The sequence below is a fragment of the Mobula birostris genome, chromosome 11 (assembly GCF_030028105.1).
Source record: "Mobula birostris isolate sMobBir1 chromosome 11, sMobBir1.hap1, whole genome shotgun sequence".
NCBI lineage: Eukaryota > Metazoa > Chordata > Chondrichthyes > Myliobatiformes > Myliobatidae > Mobula > Mobula birostris.
Window position 1 is genome coordinate 61165827 of NC_092380.1, and position 21767 is coordinate 61187593.

General features: G+C 41.6%; 1 protein-coding gene across 2 annotated transcripts in view; it reads left to right on the forward strand.

The window, feature by feature from the left end:
• The window catches only part of ano9b (anoctamin 9b), a 159640-nt gene extending 155221 nt beyond the window's left edge, over positions 1-4419 (forward strand). The window contains exons 22-24 of one of the 2 annotated variants that reach the window (XM_072273127.1): positions 1498-1591; positions 1785-1897; positions 2695-4419. In XM_072273127.1, the coding sequence (XP_072129228.1) occupies positions 1498-1591; positions 1785-1897; positions 2695-2764 (277 nt within the window). In that variant the 3' untranslated portion in view covers positions 2765-4419. Of the gene's footprint in view, positions 1-1497; positions 1592-1784; positions 1898-2694 lie in introns of those variants that run through there. The other variant, XR_011887860.1, reaches the window with a different exon arrangement.
• The last annotated feature ends 17348 nt before the right edge of the window (positions 4420-21767 follow it).

Below are 21767 nucleotides of genomic sequence, written 5' to 3' on the forward strand. Positions count from 1 at the left end.
TACACATGCCCTTACACTTCCTTCCTTACCACCATTCAGGGCCCCAGACAGTCCTTCCAGGTGAGGCGACATTTCACCTGTGAGTCGGCTGGGTGATGTACCATGTCTGGTGCTCCCGATGTGGCCTTCTATATATTGGAGAGACCCAATGCAGACTGGGAGATCGTTTTGCTGAACACCTACGCTCTGTCCGCCAGAGAAAGCAGGATCTCCCAGTGGCCACACATTTTAATTCCACATCCAATTCCCATTCTGATATGTCTATCCACAGCCTCCTCTACTGTAAAGATGAAGCCTCACTCAGGTTGGAGGAACAACACCTTATATTCCGTCTCGGTAGCCTTTAACCTGATGGTATGAACATTGACTTCTCTAACTTCCGCTAATGCCCCACCTCCCCCTCATACCCCATCCGTTATTTATTTATAGACACATTCTTTCTCTCTCCTTTTTCTCCTGTCCCTCTGACTGTACCCCTTGCCCATCCTCTGGGTTTCCCCCCCCTCCCCCTTTTCCTTCTCCCTGGGCCTCCCATCCCATGATCCTCTCATATCCCTTTTGCTAATCACCTGTCCAGCTCTTGGCTCCATCACTCCCCCTCCTGTCTTCTCCTATCATTTTGGATCTCCCCTCCCCCTCCCACTTTCAAATCTTTTACTAGCTCTTCCTTCAGTTAGTCCTGACGAAGGGTCTCGGCCCGAAACATCGACGGTACCTCTTCCTAGAGATGCTGCCTGGCCTGCTGCGATCACCAGCAACTTTGATATGTGTTGCTTGAATTTCCAGCATCTGCAGAATTCCTCGTGTTTACTCCCTTGTGTTAACCATTTAAGCCCTGGGAAAATGTCCCTAGCTATCCACACGATCAATGCCTTTCATGATCTTATACACTTCCATCAGGTCACCTCTTATCCTCCGTCGCACCAAGGAGAAAAGGCCAAGTTGTCTCAGGTCTCATCTACTTGAGTTGGAAGAGCCTCTTATCTGCTGGACAAATGCAATAGCTGAGGTTTCTGTACTGCTACTTTCTGGATCCCATGTCTGCTCATTATTAGTTATTCCTTCTGGCTCCATTTTGATTGGCCAGTTCATGAGTACTTAAAAATAATACTAAAGCTTCTTCCAGTTGCTTGCTACCTATAATGGTCTGTTGGAATTTAGAATTTCTGATAGACATGTGGGTCTTCACTTGGCATAGATTCTTGTGCTGTGAGTTTTTACAGTCCTTCCTCTCAAAAGATGGCCATTACATAATTAGCACAGGCTTGTTATGATTGTTATGAACTCACACACAATAAGCAGCATGAACATCCAAGCTTCACTACTACTTAAATAAACTTGTCCATTAAGTTACAAAAGTCAATACATGTATCTTTTTAGTGTAATTGCCAGGCCACTAGTTTTTTTGGCCATAATGTTACTTGGATTATTTACTTACACTTATGACCGATTTGGCTTACAAGTTCATAACTTACTTACATTGTTTCTCCTCCTCAGGTATCGTGATTACAGAACTGATGATGACTATAAATATACAATTCAGTTCTGGCACATTTTTGCTGCACGTTTGGGGTTTCTTGTTTTATTTGAGGTAAGTAGACTAGTTTCCCTCTGTACAATGCACTTACCCCATTATAACATATGACTTTAGATCAATCGTTTATTTGCACAACAAAGTCTGAGTTTTTGACTATTAACAAATGTAAAAAATTATTAAATGCAATGTAGAAATGTAGAGTTTGTACACAACAAAGAATCTGTTTTTGTTTTTATTTCTATTTCAGAATGTTGTTGTATGCATCAAGTATATTGTAGCTTGGTTTGTTCCTGATGTTCCAACTTCAGTGAGAAATCAAAATCTAAACCAAACCTATGAGCGACTACAGAAGGAACTGCAGTAAGTTTATGCTTCATTAAAAATCATTATCATGAGCTCAAATCACAAATATCCTTATTGGAGTTATTTAAGTTCTATTGAACTTATAATTAAAACTGTAAACAAGAGTCCACATAATATTAATTCTGTTTATCCAGTTTGTACAATATCATTGCAACATGCTAGTGTCAATCAAAAGTACTGTGACACTGATCACAACATTGAGCACCAGTAAGTGGAATCTAATGACAGCTCCACTAAAATTGCCTTGATAATTGGTTGATACCAGAAAATGGGCAAATATACTTGTCCAATTGGCAATCAACAGAGACAATGAAATTGGTGGGGCCTGCTGAAGTAAATAGAGTGTAACTGTAGGTCTAGGTACTGCTAGTGCTAAGACAGTGTAACCATATGCCTAGTACAATGTTTTTACAGGCGACCCCCGTGTTAGTCATGTGAGTAACAAGAATTCACGGCAGTTCCTTACAGAATTCACAAATCACTACCCAAAACCGTGAGATACAGAATAAAATTTGGAATATGTGAAACACAGTAAATAAGTAAACATACGCTTCTTGACTTGTGTGCAGATGGTGTGGCTTCATGTTACAGAAAATTAGGATACAGACCATCTTCCAGGAGTATATGCTCCCTGTAATGCAGGGGTCACCTGTAGTGATATCACGTAACATTAGGCTTGTGATTAGTGTAGGAAGCTAGCTTAAAATTGGCATTGCAGGAAGAGAAGCAAAATTAATCAGAAGAAAACATATTGAATGAGTTTTTATGTCATTGAGAATAACTCTTTCTTTCAGAGTGTCACCCAGAAATATTCCGCATAATTGTTCATCTAATATGTACAGACAACAGTCAACAACTGTGTGAACATTTGGAAAATAAGTGTGCCTGTAAAGATTCAACAATTTCTACCTGGGTCAGAATGCATTTACTTGTATATTATTGTTCTGGATCAAAAACTCTTCGTAAAGAAAAAGTATTTGAAGAAAATGAAATCAGTTTACACATCTGATTTTCCTCAATGAACAATGTCTTGATTAATCATGAATTGCATTGCAGATAGAAGAAATTGATTTAAAAAAATTTCACAAAAACCAAACTAATTATTATTCATATTTTTTCATGTTCGGAGTTACTGACTAAATGAGTGCCCAAGCCGAGATTTATGCAAACACTCAGAGAATTAGACTGACACTTCAAATTCGAAGCCAACAGTAGATGATTTGCTTCAAGTAGTTATAACTCTTCAAACCTCAATCTGAAAAACCAATATGCTCTAAGTACTCAAGCAAGAGTATCTTTGAAGCATAGACTCTGAGCCCAAGATCTTGGTTGATATCCAAGGGAAATAATTCCTGGGTATTGATATTCCCTTATTCAGGAAAAGAAATGTGTAATTTTATTAACTTCAGTATCATTTTACAGCATTCGAATGAAGCTTAATCTGATTGTGGGACAGTGGAATCATGATACCTGAAATGTAAATAGCTCTTCCCACCCATTAGCTAAAAAAGGAATGTGCCAAGAGATATCGAAATATTTATTCCTTGGCAAAAGCTGAGTTTTCCTTTCACAAGTTTTCAGTTCAACTCTTCTCACAGTTTCTCCATTGTCATTTCCATTTCTTTTTACATTTTGAAAACTTAATAATTTTAATTATATAGATAGACTCTGGCTTGAAATGGAGAAGGATGAATCAATGAAAATAACACTAAAGGAAAAATAAATAGTTATCACTATCATTAGTGGAAGTTACATAAATTAGAATATATAAAAATATAGTAGTTTCATTAAATCCACAAAGGAATCTGTAAATTTGATAAGTTCAGTCTTCCTTTGTCTAAGATTATTCTGAACAAAGCCGTTTTTAAAAAAAAAAAATCAATATTTTTAGGAGTTATGGATCCAAATTAATCCTTTAGTCCCAATTAAATGTGGCAGAGTATCCATGAATTTTTAACAGTGTGGTATGCTGGAATGGTTGCTGAAAGCGGTATCCCTTTACCCACCTGTTCACTTATAGAAACTAATGCTACTGGACTGGTAGTGGGGAAAAAAAACAATAATATGTCAATCTAAACACCAACACTCATAATGACATACACAATCTAATCTATAAATTATAGTATAATCCAACTATTTTTAAAAATGTTTAAATGATTCATTTACATCTCATTGATTATTACTAAAATTCAACTTTTGAGGAGTAAACAGTTTTTTAAACTATATAGAAAATTCTTCTGAAAAAGAATAACAAAAATTTTAAGTTTTCATCTAGTGTGAGGAAGGTTTTTTTAAATAATGCGGTTAAAAGTGATTAAGGATAAATTACTAGCCATCAAAATGACTAAATTGGTACTTAAATGAAATGTTATTCCCTCTGCTAAACACTGCTTTGGGTAAGATTTCATATATATTGGCCATGCTACCTCAGCATTTCTATGAAATTTGTAAATCCAATTGTCTGCAACTTGCTTTTCATTTTATAATATTCAAAATGTTAATGATAAAATTCTAATTAGTGTACAGTTGTATTTTTGTATGTATTACAAAAACTGATTTCAATCCTTTGTATAAATTTAATTTGTTTTTCTATACAACAAAGTAAAAAGTCATTGAAAAATAATTACCATTGTTTCCTTTTTTCCCTCAAGTATTGTATTTTAACTTCCACAAAGGTACAGCTCTTTTACTGTAATGGTGATAGCAAAAAAGGTATCAATTTCATGAAAACATGAGACATTGCAGCTATGCAGTCAACTCACATTTCACTCTCATTCATACATCTAAGCACATGATCATCAACATCTTCAATCATGCACAATATTAAAAAATACCTATCTCTATGCCTGGGATACCATCTATAGCCTTGGAGACATATGTCCATTGCCACCTTTTATAATCACTGAAATTTTAATTGATCTACTGCAATATACAGTATTCCAAACCTAGAGATGTTGAGGTAATATGATCACAATATTTGAAATCTTCAACGCAAAAAACATCCATGGTGAATTCATCTCATAGTTCCCACCAGTGTCTGAACAAGTTGACCAGAGATGGTAATATCCCAGTCAAGCAGCAGGAGTTACTTGTTTTCTCACAGTCAGGATGATAAACTTGATGGCCATCACAATACACTCTCTCAAAACAAAAGAGCTGGTCATCTCATAAAACGTTAGGCTTGGCAGGCAGTTCAGTTGTCTATCTTAAAAGCAGATCTACACTCAGAAAACCTCAAGTGGTGCATACATTTACAAATACAATAATTAGATAACGGAATACACCCTGAAAATAGCCAACTGTTCATTAACATAAAATAAACAAGCTTGTTGTTTTATAGTTGCGGCTCAACTTTCTCGAATGCCTTGCAATACTTGGAAGTATCTAATGTTTCTATGGAATGCAAGCGATGTAACAGTTCCCTGTTACAACCAGGGGGTCACGTTAGTTTTTCTAGGAACCAGGCATTAATAGGCAGAGTCATAGTGTCAATGATTCACAGAAGAATGACTGAGATACTGAAACTGTGTGAGTGTCAAACAAGAGGCTAAAAAAACCTCTGCAGTAATTTCCTCTCCAGCAGTATGGCATGAAGCAATCAGGTATTTGTGATGGGCTGTACGGTTTACCTTCTTAGCAACTGTATCAATCTTTGAGACTTGGACAGCTCTTCAGAATTGTACTGAACTTAGGCTAGCAATGGATTTACTGACTGAGGGCATAACTGCTATAAATGTAAGCCCATCTCAATTGCTGCATACACTTACCTACACAGCCAACCACATTTTTGGGAGTTGAGAATGATCTCAAAACATTAATGACTTGCATGGTAATCATTACAAATGCCGCCACCACATGCTCAATGGAAATCTACAATCAGTGGATATTGTTCTGTGACCTCCCTCAGACTCACCACAAAGTTTTTGCTTGCCCAGACAATGGTAACTTCTGTGTGGCTTAATCCATTTTTATTCTGTAGAGAACATAACAGCATTAGTTAGTACCTAAATTGTCACACATGCTTTGCACTAAAATAAAATAAATACCATCCTCTGGGCTCCCCCCCCCCCACTTTCTCCCTAGGCCTCCTGTCTCATGATCCTCTCATATCCCTTTTGCCAATCAACTGTCCAGCTCTTGGCTCCACCACTCCCCCTCCTGTCTTCTCCTATCATTTCAGATCTCCCCCTCCCCCTCCAACTTTCAAATCTCTTACTAGCTCTTCTTACAGTTAGTCCTGACGAAGGGTCTCGGCCCGAAACATCGACCGTACCTCTTCCTAGATACGTTGCCTGGCCTGCTGCGTTCACCAGCAACTTTGATGTGTGTTGCTTGAAATTCCAGCATCTACAGATTTCCTCGTGTTTGCAACCATATAAGTTTATTGCTATATTTTTACATACAATAAAAAAGTGGATACTGAATTTTGTTCCTGAATGGGACTTATTTTCTTTAAGTATGCTTAGTGCTGTTATCAACCAGAATGTAACCTGGCAAAGATCAAAAGTGTGGCACTAGGTAAGTAACTCATAGATTGGATTTTATTCTGAAAGGTAAAATTTATTAGACTTACAAGTGTGAATGTATTTTCTATACCTTCATAAAATGAAAATTCCTGTCAGCCATTTATCCAAAAAGTACAGTGTCTCTGCAACACATCCAGTATCAGGTGATTTCAAGCAAGGCTAACAGCTAATATCTAGGCAAACACGAGGAAATCTGCAGATGCTGGAATTTCAAGCAACACACATAAAAGTTGCTGGTGAACGCAGCAGGCCAGGCAGCATCTATAGGAAGAGGTACAGTTGACATTTTGGGCAGAGACCCTTCGTCAGGACTAACTGAAAGAAGAGCTAGTAAGAGATTTGAAAGTAGGGGGGGGAGGGGGAGATCCAAAATGATAGGAGAAGACAGGAGAGGGAGAGATGGAGCCAAGAGCTGGACAGTTGATTGGCAAAAGGGATATGAGAGGATCATGGGACAGGAGGCCTAGGGACAAAGAAAAGGGGGAGGGGGGAAGCCCAGAGGATGGGTAAGGGGTATAGTGAGAGGGACAGAGATAAAGGAGAGAGAGAAAAAGAAAGTGTGTATATAAATAACAGATGGGGTACGAGGGGGAGGTGGGGCATTAGCAGAAATTTGAGAAGTCAATGTCATGCAATCAGGTTGGAGGCTACCCAGACAGAATATAAGGTGTTGTTCCTCCAACCTGAGTGTGGCTAATATCTGGGCTTAATTGCTGGAGAAAGCCATGCAGTTATTATGACTGAGTTGTCAGATTTAGACAGAGACAATTAATCAATGGGAACATATTTCTAAGTCAGGCTGGTAAGGTGACAAAGAAAAAATTCCAAATGCTGGTAATTCCACATGATATCTTCCCTTGTTTGAAGTGGAAGAATTTATGGAACTGGGAGATGACGTACATTTGAGTGAAATTGTCTCTGAAGGGCAAAGTGGAAGTATAAGCTGGTAGATGGATAAGCCAGTTTGTCCTGAATGATGCTGAATTTATTGAACTACAAATTTAGGACGATAAGAGCACATTGTGTCTTGACATACATTGTAGGCCTGGAAAAACTCTGGCATTGTCGAGGGCAGTGAAATTCATGAAAGTGCTTCCTGGTATTTTGTAATTGTGTACAACCACTTATGCATGAATGTGCTAGGTTTGTGGAACTATGATCTTACCCACTGGTTTGGGATTATTTCACTCCCTCCCTAACGTACTGTTTCCATTACTTAGCACACTCATAGCCCCATGTTGCAACATCACAAGATTGGCAGCTCAATTTAAGTTCCCTGAACAATACTCCAGCTATATTAAGTTCAGGTTCAAGTTCAAGTTTATTGTCATTCAGCTGCATACATTTATACTGCCAAATGAAACAATGCTCCTCCAGACAGAGGTGCACAACGAGGTACATATAACTCACACACAACAAATAAAGTAGCATTACCTCAAATAAATTAACAAATAATAAGGTGTATTTATGTTACAAGTTAATAAGTAAACAGTATAATACTACTGACTACTGAGACCTGGATGGTGGCAGGGAGTTCAGTAGTCTCACAGCCTGGGGGAAGAAGCTGTTTTCCATCCTAACAATTCTTGTCCAAATGCTACAGGCCTCCTGCCTGATAGCAGGGTCATAGGAATTGTTGGATAGATCAGAGGGATCATTGCACATGGGGTGCTCCTGATAAATATCTTTAATGAGTGGAAGGGAGACCCCAATGAGCAGATGTCATACCCTTTGTAAGGACTTGCTGTTAGTTCCCTTGCAACTCCCATACCATAGAGTGATGCAACTGGTCAGGACACTCTCAATGGTTGGTGGGAGCCTAACTCACCTCAATCTCCTTCAGAAGTAAAGATGCTGCTGTGCTTTCTTCACTAAAGAGGTGGTGTTGAGAGACCATCTGAGATCATCCACAAATCTGGTGCTCCTAACTTTCTCCACAGAGGAGCTGTTTATGTGCAGTGAGGAGTGGGCAGCCTGTTCCTTTCTAAAGTTCACAATTATCACTTCGGTCTTGTCCACGTTGACACTCAAGTTGTTGTGCTGGCACCATTCTACCAGGTACTCTACCTCTTCTCTCCATGCTTTCTCATGCAATCGTTGATGAGATCAACCACTGTTGTGTCATCAATTGGACTAGGTTTGGTTTTAACTGGATCTAGTGGTACAATCATGCATGAGCAGCATGAATAGTAGTGGGATGAGCCTAGAGCCTGGAGCCCTGGGGGGGGGGGGGGTGGTGCCAGTACTCGGCGTGATGGAGCTATAGATCTTGCTGCCAACACAGATTGACTGTGAACTTTCACTCAAAAAGTCCAAGATCCAATTAGAGTTGGTGAAACCCAAAAAGAACAGCTTACCCACCAACTTCTGAGGGATAATTGTATTAAACACCATGCTGAGGTCTATAAACAGCACCCTGGTGAATGAAGCACCATTTTTCAGTTGGGACAGGATTTAGTGGAGTGCAGAGGCTATGGCATAATTAGTGGACTGATTTGAGTAACAAGTGAACTGGAAAAGGTGCAATGCAGCAGGAAGGTGGGATTTAATGTAATCTATAACGAGATGTTCAAAGCATTTCATTATTGTTGAGATCAGTGCCACTAGACAATAGTCGTTAAGTTTACTAAATGAGAATAAAAGAGGATTACGTGTCCTCATAATCTAATCTAAATCTAAGGAGGGTTACCGTCATCTTGGGCACTGGGATGATGGTGGCTGCCTTGAAGTCTACGGGGAAAGTGGACTGTTCCAGAGACAGGTTGAATATGTCTGTTAGAACTTCTGTACAGTCCCTCAGCACCCAACCAGGTAGGTTATCAGGGCCTGCAGCTTTACGTGTTTTGACCCTGACTAGGGTCGTCCTCACATCAGCTGTGGCCAGACAGAGTCCTGCTCCTCGGGGGGTAGGGGCTTCCTGTGTAAAAGAGCCTATCAGGAAGAGAGGTGTCATGGTTGTCAACGCTCAGGGTGGACTTGCAGACCACTATGGTCTGAATGCCCTGCCACAGTCATAGAACACTCCAGCACAGAAACAGGCCCTTTGGCCCATCTAGTCTGTGCCAAACTATTCATCCGCCTAGCCCCATCGACCAAAACTTGGACAATCACTCTCCCTGTGCCTCCTATCCATGTACCTACCCAAATTTCTTTAAATGTTGAAATCAAACCCGCATCCTTCACTTCCTCTGGCAGCTTGTTCCACACTATCACCACCCTCTAAGTGAAGAAGTACCCCCTCATGTTCCCCTTGAAGATTTCACCATTCACTCTTAACCTGTGATAGTTGTGATGTGAATGCTTTAAGAAAGTGCAAGATCAGACCCAAGGACCTGGTGGATGTTGCTGCTGACCGTACCACTTGGCGACAGTTGTGTAGGGACGGGGTTCGTATTCTGGAGATGGAAAGAGCAACCAAAAGACAGCAGCCGAGAGCCAGGAGAAATGCAGCCATGGGTGCATTTTGCATGGTTGTACCACATATACATGTCCCACCTGCAATAGAGTTTGTGGGTCCAGGATAGGACTGTATAGTCATCAAAGATCTCACTGTTAAAGGAGTGGACGTCATCATCAGATTTCGATGGACAATTGAAGAGACAATATAACATCCTATCTCCGGTACACAATACATTGATTTATGAAGACCAATGTGCCAAATCTTCCTTTATGATCCGATTTACCAGTGATGCCATTTTCAATGAATTATGGTCCTGTATTCCCAGATCCATTTGTACTACCACACTCCTCAGTGTCCTACCGTCCACTGTGCAAGACCTACTTTTGTTGGCCCTACCAAAGTGCAAAACCTTGCATTAAATGCCATCTGCCATTTTTCAAGCTGATGCAGATCGCTCTGCAAGCCATGACAGCATTCCTCACTGTCCACTACAGCCCCAAACTTGGTGTCATCCAGAAATCTGCTGATCCAGTTAACAACATTATCATTTAGATCATTGATATAGATGACAAACAACAATGGACCTGGCACCAGTCCTTGCAGCACACCACTAGTCACAGGCCTTCAGTCAGAGAGGCAAACTTCTACTACCACTCTCTGGCTTCTCCCATAAAGGCAATGTCTAATCCAATTTGCTACCTCATCCTGAATGCCCAGCAAATGGACCTTCTTGAACAACCTTCCATGAGGAACCTTGTCAAATGCCTTGCTAAATTCCATGTAGACAACATCCACTGCCTTGCTTTCATCCACTTTCCATGTAACTTCCTCAAAAAACTCTAAGATTCGTTAGACATAACATACCATGCACAAGGCTATGCTATCCTTAATTAGTCCATGTCTATCCAAATACTTAGAATACCTTCCAATAACTTTTCCACAAATGATGCAGACTCGCTGGCCTATAATATCCTGATTTATGTTTAGAGCCTCTTTTAAACAATGGAACTCCACTGACTATCCTTCAATCCTCTGGTACCACCTATCACTAAGGCTGCGTCCACACTACGCCAGATAATTTTGAAAACGAAGCCTTTTCTCTTCGTTTTGACCCTCCGTCCACACTGAACCGGCACTTTCAGCCCCCGAAAACGGAGATTTTCAGAAACGGTCTCCAGAGTGAATAAATCTGAAAACGCCTAATATCCGTTGCAGTGTGTACGGGGTAACCGGAGCTTTTTAAAACCGCTGTCATGACGTGCTGGAACAAATTGCGGCAGCGCAGCATTTCATAATTTTCTTCTTATTACTCTTCTTCTTATTATTATTATTACTGCTTTATTATTGCCAAACAATTGATACTGGAGCGTACAGTCATCACAGTGATATTTGATTCTACACTTCCCAGAACCTAACAATTTCAGAACAGACGGCAAAGAGACTGAAGCCAGAAGAGTTAGAAATGTACTCACCAAATACTTTGACCCATAGCTTACTGAATAAATAGGTATACTCACTTTGCCCTGTTTTCTGTCCTTGCTTGTATGAAGGTGGTTTACCTATTTATGCAAATACTTCTCTGACAATAGATGTGTAACAGCCTAATGTAACATTGTATGGAAATACAAGATAACACTGATGCAGTCATGTTTTATACATTTAACAAGGTGCTTTATTAATGCAATGGAGTTAGTCAGTTTTTCAATGTTCGTCGTCAGCCGGGTCATACTGTCCATGAACTCCCTGTCGGTTGTCTCCATACGCTCCAGTATTTGTTTTTGTTTTAGTTTTAAGTCCTCCTGCGCGAGAGCCAAGAGCAATTCCTTTGCAGTTTTTCTACTCTGTGACTGGACAAATGCGCACTCTATACTGTTTTCTCTTCGCTTGTTTTCTGTGTGTCCTGCGCATGCCCAGTAGAGGAGATTCGCCCAAATATCCGTGTTAGTATAGCCAGAGATACTTTGAAAAACGCTTAGTGTGTACGCCTGTTGTTTTTACTCGAAACTGGCGTTTTCAAAATTATCCGGCGTAGTGTGGACATACCCTAAGGATGTTTTAAATATTTCTGCTAGGGCCCCAGTAATTTCTGCACTTGCCTTCTGTAGGGTCTGAGGGAACACCCTGTCAGGCCCTGGGGATTTATCCACCCTGATTTGCCTCAGGCTAGCAAAAACCTCCGCTGTAATCTGTACAGGGTCCATGAAGTTGATGCTGCTTTGCCTTACTTCTATACATTCTGTATCCATCTTCTGCGTAAATACGGATGCAAAGAATTCATTTTAAGGTCTCCCCCATCTGCTTTGACTCCACACACGAATTACCATTCTGGCCTTCCAGAGGACCAATTTTGTCCCTTGCAATCCTTTTGCTTTTAGTATATCTGTAGAATACTTCAGGATTCTTCTTCACCTTGTCTACTAGAACAGCTTCATCCCTTCTTTTAGCCTTTCTGGTTTCTTTCTTAAGTGTTCTCTTACATTTCTTCTACTCTAAAAGCACCTCATTTGTTCCATTTGCCTATACCTGCTATGCACTTCCTTTTTTTTCTCTTAACCAGGGCTTCAATATCTCTTGAAAACCAACATTCTCTATACTTGTTCCCTTTGAACTGGTTTGATTCATTTAAGCAGTGGTCTGTGTGCGGGAATTAACTTGAGAGGTTTTGAAATAGTTTCAATAGTTCCATTTAATGTCCGAGAAATTAATGCAATATACATCCTGAAATGCTGGTTTTTCACAGACATCCACAAAAACAGAAGAGTGCCCCAAAGAATGAGTGCAAAATGTGAGAACCCCAAAGACCCTCCCTACTCCCCCCCACACCCAAGCAGCAGCAAAGCAACAATCCACCCCTACTCCTACTTACTTCCGTGAAAAAGCATCAGCACCCTCCGCTCACCAAGCAAACAATAGCGAAGCCCAAAGGAAGACCAAGATCAGCAATGCAATAAAAACTAATTGTTCTCCAGACAATTCAACATACCACAGGCTCTCTCTCTCCCTAAAACAGCGAAAGAGAGGTATTGCCCTTTCAGAATCAGAATCAGGCTTATTATCACCAGAATGTGTCATGAAATTTGTTAAATTAGCAGCAGCAGTTTAATGCAATACATAATATCGAAAAAGAAAAAAATACTAAGCAAGTCAGTTACAGTATATGTATATAGAATACGTTTGTAGATTAAAAATCATACAAAACACAGAAATAATATATTAGAAAGTGAGGTAGTGCTCACAGGTTCAATTCCATTTAGGAATCAGGGGAAAAAGCTGTTCCTGATTCATTGACTGTGTGTCTTCAGGCTTCTGTACCTCCCTACCTGATGGTAACGGTGAGAAATGGGCATGCCCTGGGTGCTGGAGGTCCTTAATAATGGGCACTGCTTTTCTGAGATATCACTCCTTGAAGATTAGATTAGATTAGATTATGAGGACACGCAGTTGTCTTTTATTGCCATTTAGTAATGTATGCATTAAGAAATGATACAATATTCCTCCGGTGTGATATCACAGAAACACAGAAAAGTCCGAGACTGAAAAACTGACAAAAACCACATCATTATAACATATAGTTACAACAGTGCAAGCAATACCGTAACTTGATGAAGAACAGGCTGTGAGCACGGTAAAAAAGTTCAAAGTCTCTCGAAAGTCCCACATCTCACGCAGACGGGAGAAGGAAGAAAACTCTCCCTGCCATACCCGACCACAGTCCAACTCTGAGTCGTCTGAAAACTTCGAGCGCTGACCAACCCTCCGACATCGAGCACCATCTCTGCTGAACGCTTCGACCCCAGCCCTGGTCGTCAGCAGCAGGCAAAGCCGAGGATTTTGGGGCCTTCCCTCCAGAGATTCTCGATCGCACAGTAGCAGCAGCAGCAAACCAGGCATTTCAGAAGTTATGCCAGATGTTCCTCCGTGCCCTGACGGTTGTCTCCATCAAATCAGAATTGTGCACGGCCCCTATTTAACAAATACGATATAATTTTACCGGAGAGGCTACGCATGCTGCGTCGCGCCACCATCTTCTCCTCCCTCCTTGTGGGAACTTTGTAGGCTAGTACTCAAGATGGAGCTACTAAATTTACAACCCTCGACAGCTTCCTTCGGTCCTGTGCGGTAGCCCCCCTCCCCCACCATACCAGACATTGATGCAGCCTGTCAGAATGCTCTCCACGGTACATCTATAGAACTTGTTGAGTGTATTTGTTGACATACCAAATATCTTCAGACCCCTAATGAAGTATAGCCACTGTTTTGCCTTCTTTATAACTGCATCAATATGCTGGAACCAGGTTAGATCCTCAGAGATCTTGATACCCAGGAACTTGAAATTCCTCACTCTCTCCATTTCTGATCCCTCTATGAGGATTGATATGTGTCCTTTCAACTTACCCTTCCTGAAGTCCACAATCAGCTCTTTCGTCTTACTGACATTGAGTGCCAGGTTGTTGCTGCAACACCACTCCACTAGTTGGCATATCTCGCTCCTGTACACCCTCTCGTCACCATCTGAGATTCTACCAACAATGGTTGTATCATCAACAAATTTATAGATGGAATTTGAACTATGCCTAGCCATACAGTCATGTGTATATAGAGAGTAGAGCAGTGGGCTAAGCACACACCCCTGAGGTACACAAGTGTTGATCGTAAGTGAGGAGGAGATGTTATCATCAATCCGCACAGATTGTGGTCTTCTGGTTAGGAAGTCAAGGATCCAATTGCAGAGGGAGGTACAGAGGCCCAGGTTCTATAACTTCTCAATCAGGATTGTGGGAATGATGATGTTAAATGCTGAGCTATAGTCGACGAACAGTGTCCTGATGTAGGTGTTTGTGTTGGGCAGGTGGTCTAAGGCCGTGTGAAGAGCCATTGAGATTGCATCTGCCATTGACTTATTGTGGCAACAGGCAAATTGCAATGGGTCCAGGTCCTTGCTGAGTCACAAGTTCAGTCTAGTCATGACCAACCTCTCAAAGCATTTCATCACCGTAGGTGTGACTGCTACCGGGCGATAGTCATAAAGGCAGCTCACATTATTCTTGTTAGGCACTGGTATAATTGTTGCCTTTTTGAAGCATGGGAACTTCCGCCCATAGCAGTGAGAGGTTGAAAATGTAATTCTGGTTCATTTGCAAGACTGACAGCAAAGGAACTGCATAGTCTTGGGTTCTTGCATGGACCAGGGCTCATACCGTGACATGACCTGTTATAGCCATATGGGGGAGGAGGCACCAGAAGTGGTGCGAGAGAAAGTGCGGGAATCCACACTCGGTTTAAAGTCTAATGCCTGAAGACCCACTCTCCCATCAATACTGCTCTCCAATGTTCAGTCCCTGGAAACAAACTGGATAACCTTCATCTGCAACTGACCCAGCACAAGATGTGGAACTGCTATGTGCTATTTTTGCATTAGTCTTCATTGTGGAAGACACTAGCGGTGTGCCAGATGTTATAGTGTGTGAAGGAAGAGAAGTGAGTGCAGTTAATATTACAAGGGAGAAAGTGCTCAAAAAGCTCAAAGACCTAAGGGGACATAAGTCACCTGGACCAGATGAACTGCACCCTGAAGTTCTGAAAGAGGTAGCATTAGGGATCGTGGAGGCCTTAGCAATGACCTTTCTAAAATCATTGGACTCTGGCATAGTGTCAGAGGACTGAAAAATTACAAATGCCACTCCACGCTTTAAGAAAGGAGTAAGACAGCAGAAAGGAAATTATAGACCAGTTAGCCTGACCTCAGTGGTTGGGAAGATGTAGGAGTTAATTATTAAGGATGAAGCTATGGAGTACTTGGTGACACAGGACAAGATAGGACAAAGTCAACATAGTTTCCTTAAGGGAAAAGTCTTGCCTGACAAACCTGTTGGAATTCTTTGAGGAGATTACATGTAGAATAGATAAAGGGATGCAGCGGATGGTGTATGTATGGACTTTCAGAAGGCTTTTGACAAAGTGACACACATGAGGCTGCTTAACAAGTTAAGAACCCACAGGAAAGTTACTAACGTGCTTAGGGCATTGGCTAATTGGTAGGAGGCAGCGAGTGGGAATAAAAGGATCCTTGTCTGGTTGACTGCCAGTGCCTAGTGGTGTTCCACAGGTGTCGGTGTTAGGACCACTTCTTTTTATGCTGTGTATCAACGATTTAGATGATGAAGTAGATGGCTTTGTTACCAAGTTTGCAGATGATATGAAGATTGATAGAGGAGCAGGTAGTGTTGAGGAAATTGGTAGGCTGCAGAAGGACTTAAGACAGATCAGGAGAATGGGCAAGAAAGTGGCAAATGAAATACAATGTTGGGAAGTGCATGGTCATGCACTTTGGTAGTAGAAATAAATGTGCAGACTATTTTCTAAATGGGGAGAAAATCCAAAAATCTGAGATGCAAAGGGACTTGGGATTCCTTGTGCAGAATACTGTAAAGGTTAACTTGCAGGTTGAATCGGTGGTGAGGAAGGTAAATGCAATGCTAGCATTCATTTCAGAATGGCTTGAGGGAGATGAGGGGAGATCTCATTGAAAGCTTTCGAATGTTAAAAGGCCTAAACAGTGCAGACATGGAAAGGATGCTTCCCATGGTGGGGGAGGCCAGGACAAGAGGGCACATCCTCACGAGAGAAGGGCATCCATTTAGAACAGAGATACGGAGAAATTTGTTTAGCCAAGGCATGGTAAATTTTTTACCACAGGCAGCTGTGGAGGCCAGGTTGTTGGGTGTACTTAAGGCAGAGATTGATAGATTCTTGATTGGACATGGCATCAAAGGTTACGGTGAGGAGATCATCTATCCACATTTTCATCCAAGTCATGTTATATATATGCCACCACTAATCATGGACCTACAAAACCCCAGCCAAAATAAATCTGATTGACTATCTCCCTCTGGATTCAGAATTAGCTTGCCCATATTAGACAAACAGCTTAGTCACAGTGGACCCTATACATAGAACCACAAAACACTACAGCACAGAAAACAGGCCATTCGGCTTTTCTAGTCTATGCCAAAACATTATTCCGCTAGTCCCATTGACCTGCATCCAGTCCATAACCCTCCAGACCTCTCCCATCCATGTACCTATCCAATTTATTCTTAAAACTTGAGTAAGCCCACATTTACCACATCAGATGGCAGCTCATACCACATTCCCACCACTCTCTGAGTGAAGAAGTTTCCCCAATGTTCCCCCTAAACCTTTCCCCTTTCACCCTAAAGCCATGTCCTCTCGTGTTTATTTCTCCTAATCTAAGTGGAAAGAGCCTACTCACATTTACTCTGTCTATACCCCTCATAATTTTGTAAACCTCTATCAAATCTCCCCTCATTCTTCTACGCTCCAAGGAATAAAGTCCTAACCTGTTCAATCTTTCCCTGTAACTCAACTCCTGAAGACCCGGCAACATCCTAGTAAATCTTCTCTGCACTCTTTCAATCTTACTGATATCCTTCCTATAGTTAGGTGACCAGAACTGTTCACAATACTCCAAATCTGGCCTCACCAATGTCTTATACAACCTCCCCATAACATCCCAACTCCTATACCCAATACTTTGATTTATGAATGCCAGGATGCTAAAAGCCTTCTTTACAACCCTGTCTACCTGTGACACCACTTTCAGGGAATTATGTATCTGAACTCCCAGATCGCTTTGTTCCTCCACACTCCTCAGTGCCCTACCATTTACTGTGTATGTCCTATCTTGATTTGTCCTTCCAAAATGCAACACCTCACACTTGTCTGCATTGAATTACATCTGCCATTTTCTGGCCCATTTTTCCATTTGGTCCAGATCCCTCTGCAAGCTTTGAAAGCCTTCCTCGCTGTCCACAATGCCTCCAATCTTAGTGTCATCAGCAAACTTACTGATCCAATTTACCACATTATTATCTAGATCATTGATAAAGACAACAAACAACAATGGTCCCAGCACAGATCCTTGAGGCACACCACTAGTCACAGGCCTCCGGTCTGATAAGCAATCATCCACTACCACTCTCTGTCTTCGCCCACACAGTCAATTTCGAATCCAGTTTACAACCTCTCCATGGATACCTAGTGTCTGAACCCTCTGAATTAACCTCCCATGTGGGACCTTGTCAAAGGCCTTACTAAAGTCCATGTAGACAACATCCATAGCCTTTCCTTCGTCTACTTTCTTGGTAACTTCCTTGAAAAACTCTGCAAGATTCGTTAAACACGATCTACCACGCACAAAGCCATGCTGACTATCCTTCATCAGCCCTTGGCTGTCCAAATACTTGCATATTCGATCTCTCAGAACACCTTCCAATAATTTACCTACTACTGGTGTCAGGCTCACCGGCCTGTAATTACCTGGTTTACTTTTGGAGCCTTTTTTAAACAACGGGACAACATGAGCTACCCTCCAATCCTCCGGCACCATACCCATGGCTAAGGACATTTTAAATATTTCTGCCATGGCCCCTGCAATTTCAACACTAGTCTCTCTCAAGGTCCAAGGAAATATCATGTCAGGTCCGGGGGAATTATCTACTTTTATTTGCTGTAAGGCACCAAGCACCTCCTCCTCTTTAATCTCTATATGTTCCATGGCACTGCTGCTTGTTTCCCTTCCTTTCACATAAGCTATGCCAGTTTCCCGAGTAAATACTGATGTGAAAAAATTGTTTAAGATCTCCCCCATCTCGTAAGGCTCTACACATAGACGACCACTTTGATCTTCTAGGGAACCAATTTTGTTCCTTACTATCCTTTTACTCTTAATATACTTGTAGAAACCCTTCAGGTTTACCTTCATATTATCTGCCAAAGCAACCTCATGCCTTCTTTTTGCCTTCCTGATTTCCCTCTTTAGTATTTTCTTACATTTTCTATACTCTTCAAGTACCTCATTTGTTCCTTGTTGCCTATACCTGCTATACACCTCTTTTTTTTAACCAGACCGCCAATATCCCTTGAAAACCAAGGTTCCCTATGCCTGTCAACTTTGCCTTTAATCCTGGCAGGAGCATGCAAACTTTTGCACTCTCAAAATTTCACCTTTGAATACCTTCCACATACTGAACACATCCTTGCCAGAAAATAACTTACCCCAATCCACTCTTCCTAGATCCTTTCTCATTTCCTCAAAATCATCTTAATCCATCTTAATCATCTGCACAAGCTTCCATGAGGGACTTATAAATACCTTATGAAAACCCATGTAGACAACATCCACAGCGCAATTTTTTTATATTGTTAGTTTTATACAACTAAAGAGGTACCACATTACACCAAAATTTAAAAAAAATAGGGATGCAGGACCAGGTGATGTGTTATAGCTGCATGATATGGGAACTGGCAGACCTCATTGCAGTTCCTGGTGACCGCATCTGTAGCAAGTTTTAACTACTTGAGGAACTCAGGCTCAAAGTTGATGACCTGGACTATGAGTTTCGAACACTGTGATGCATCAGGGAGGAGGAGAGTTATCTTCAGGAGCCAGTCACACCCAATAGGTTAACTACTTCAAATTCGGTCTATGGCCAGGGACAAGAAGGTGTGACTGTGAGTGAGGCAGGTAGAGGTATCCAAGAGGTAGTGTTGGAGGAGCCTCAGCCTTTGAGCTTCCCAGTAGATCTGAGATAGTTCCTGTGCGGATGAGAGTAGTAGGAAGGATGAGCAACCAAGCTGTGGCACCATGGTTCAGGGAACCATTCAAGATGGGGGAAAAGGACAAATGTAGTTGCAATTGGGGATAGTATAGTCAGGGGAATAGGCACAATATCTGCCACAAGGATCAAGAGTCCCCAAAGCTGTGTTGTCTGCCTGATGCCCAGGTTCAAGCCACTTCATCTGACCTGCAGAGGAATTTGGAATGGAAGGGGAAAGACCCAGTTACTGTGGTCCATGTGGGTGCCAATGACATAGAAATATCAAGGAAAGAGGTTCTGCTGAAGATATTTGAGCAGCTGGGGTTTAAATTAACAAATCATCATGTGCCCTGTCATAGATGATCATGGTTTTTGACCATAATTGTTCTTGGCAAATTTTTCACAGAAGTGGTTTGCCATGGCCTTCTTCTAGGCAGTGTCTTTACTAGAAGGGCGACTCTGGCCATTAGCAATACTCTTCAGAGATTGTCTGCCTGGCATCAGTGTACATAAGAAGGACATGTGATATGAACCAGCTGCTCATACGACCATCCACCACCTGCTCCACATGACCCTGATCAGGGAACTAAGCAGGTGCTACACATTGACCAAGGGTGATTTGCAGGCTAGCGGAGGGAACTAGCATCTTTCACCTCCTTTGGTAGAGACATACCTCCACCCTGCCACCCAAAATTAAAACACACAAACCAAAAAGGTGATAATATCTGGATTGCTAACTGAGACATGTGCACAGGGTTAATAAGATTAGAGAGCTAAATGGGTTGGACATTGGAGTGAGCTGTTCCGATGAGATGGGCTCTATCTGCATCAATGCTGGGCCTAGGGTCCCGGCAAATTGCATAGCTAGGGCTGTGGATAGGGCTTTAAACTAAATAATAGGAGGTGGGTTAAACAGCTTGCTAAAGTAAAGATTAAAAAAAAATGGGAAAAGTGTGCGGGAGAGGTAATGGAAGTCTCCAGAATAAAAAGCTAAAAGGTTTTGAAAAGGATAGAAATTTAACTTCTGCTAATATAGAGACAAAATTGAAAAGGATGATGAATACAGCACTGAAAGTATTATATTTGAATGTATACACTACAGGTTTCCCCCGCTATCCGAAGGTAGAGCATTCCTATGAAACGGTTCTTAAGCTGGAATGTCGTAAAGCGAAGAAGCAATTACCATTTATTTATATGGGAAAAATTTGTGAGCATTTGCAGACCCAAAAAATAACTTACAAAATCATGCCAAATAACACATAAAACCTAAAATAACAGTAACATATAGTAAAAACAGGAATGATATGATAAATATACAGCCTATAAAAAGTAGAAATACTTTTCTACAATCATTGCCGCACTGTTTTCCGTAGCGAAAATCTCATGCAAGCGCTCTTGGCAGAAACACTCTCTCCAGTAACCTTTAAGCTATGAAGCTGCCAAATCATACCAAATAACACATAAAAATACACAGCCTATATAAAGTAGAAGTAATGTATGTACAGTGTAGTATCACTTACCGGAATTAGGAAGACAGTGCCGAGCACACTGATGATGGTGTGTTAGGCTGAGTCGTTGGAGGGTGGGGTGGTGCAGTGGTCCCCAACCTCCAGGCAGCGACCAATACTGATCCGCGAAGCATGCAGCGGTGCCCGGGACGCACCCAACACATCTTTAAGAAAAAAGCCGAAATAAATAAGCTAATTAATTAGGTGCTGCCCGGCATGTAAATGTCAGCCCAGATCAGAGGTGATGCAATCGGCAATCGCCTCTGATCTGGGCCAACAATTACGTGCCGGGTGGCACCTAATTAATTAGCTTGTTTATTTCAGCTTTTTTTTAAAAAGATGTGCTGGGTATGTCCCGGCTACCGCTGGACAGCTGCATTCTCTGCGGCAATGTATCGGTCCGTGGCCCGGGGGTTGGGGTGGTGGGACACTAGGGTGTCATCTCATTGTCGTCTGTTTCCATCACGGCAGGCAGGTCATCTTCTTCTATATCTGCCTGCCTCAATGTCAAAGGTTGAGGTTCGTCATCTGCTGTGGCTGATGTGGAAGGCTTGAAGAATGACAGTATGCTTGACTGCTTAGCCTCGCACATTTTTCTATCATACAGTTCTTTGTAAGTACTCAAACCATCCTGCAAATATGCCCTAAACTGACGTACCCTTTCAAAATTAAAGTTGTACTTTTCTGCAATCATTGCAGCGAAAATCTCACGCAGTTGCTTCACATTCAGTTCCTGGACGACTTCACTTTCAGTCCGTTCGCTACTGCATTCGGTTTTGATTGTTATCCTTTCCTCTTCCAATTGCATCAGCT